Source organism: Poecilia latipinna, unplaced genomic scaffold (genome assembly GCF_001443285.1).
Source record: "Poecilia latipinna isolate Pla-1442-1.1 unplaced genomic scaffold, P_latipinna-1.0 Scaffold197, whole genome shotgun sequence".
NCBI lineage: Eukaryota > Metazoa > Chordata > Actinopteri > Cyprinodontiformes > Poeciliidae > Poecilia > Poecilia latipinna.
Window position 1 is genome coordinate 737,029 of NW_015112813.1, and position 830 is coordinate 737,858.

The 830-nt window shown below is 34.9% G+C and overlaps 1 protein-coding gene across 1 annotated transcript in view; it reads right to left on the reverse strand.

The window, feature by feature from the left end:
* The window catches only part of gba3 (glucosidase, beta, acid 3), an 8,881-nt gene continuing 8,051 nt past the window's right edge, over positions 1 to 830 (reverse strand). Inside the window, exon 5 of the mRNA XM_015031014.1 lies at positions 1 to 560. Coding sequence (XP_014886500.1) covers positions 367 to 560 — 194 coding nt within the window. The 3' untranslated portion in view covers positions 1 to 366. The remainder of the gene's footprint in view (positions 561 to 830) is intronic.

Consider the following 830-nt stretch of genomic DNA (forward strand, 5'->3'; position numbering starts at 1 on the left):
TTAATTTGAGTATTTTAATAATTTCTTTCAACCATTGTGTTAGTTTTTTTCTTACTTTCTTAAAAACTAACATTTATGTTAATTACAATATAACATAAATTATAATATGTAAAAAATTATAATTTATGTTAAAAACTACACATAAAATCTCAAATATATACATAGACCCCCAATAATACCAGGATAGATCTCCAAAATCATAGAGTTGGAAGGTGGGATCATAAGAGCTCAACGAATCTTTACTTTCTGTACCTTAAACTCCTCACTTACAAAATGCTTCTTGTATTTCTTAGTCACCCCGCTGTAATAGTCTGCATTAAAAAAAAAATCATTAACATCTACTTTGCCAACTCCTTCTCACGTGGGTCAGACAGATTTGTATTTTGAGATGATCTTTGCATATTCCCTCCCAGACTGGTAGATGGTTCGTCTCAGCTCGGGATCGGAAAAGTCGACATGGAACAGGCCAAAACGAGCGCTGAATCCATCAGCCCATTCAAAGTTGTCCATCAGTGACCATGCAAAGTACCCACGGACGTTGACCTCATCCTCTTCTATAGCTAAACACAAAACATAAGAGGGACATGAGATATGGGTCTTTTTAATCTTTATATTATTTGATTAAACATTCACTCATAGGTTTATGAGTGAATGTGAAGTCACTCATAAACCTATGAGTTTATGAGTGACTCATAAACTCATAGGTGAAGTCAGAAGACGATCACCATGTAATTTTAGGATATAGGACAGGGAGACCGGGTATGGTTGTAACACTTTTTGCTCCAGCACCTTTAACTCACAGAATTTTTGAGCTAGGGTTTTCAAACTTT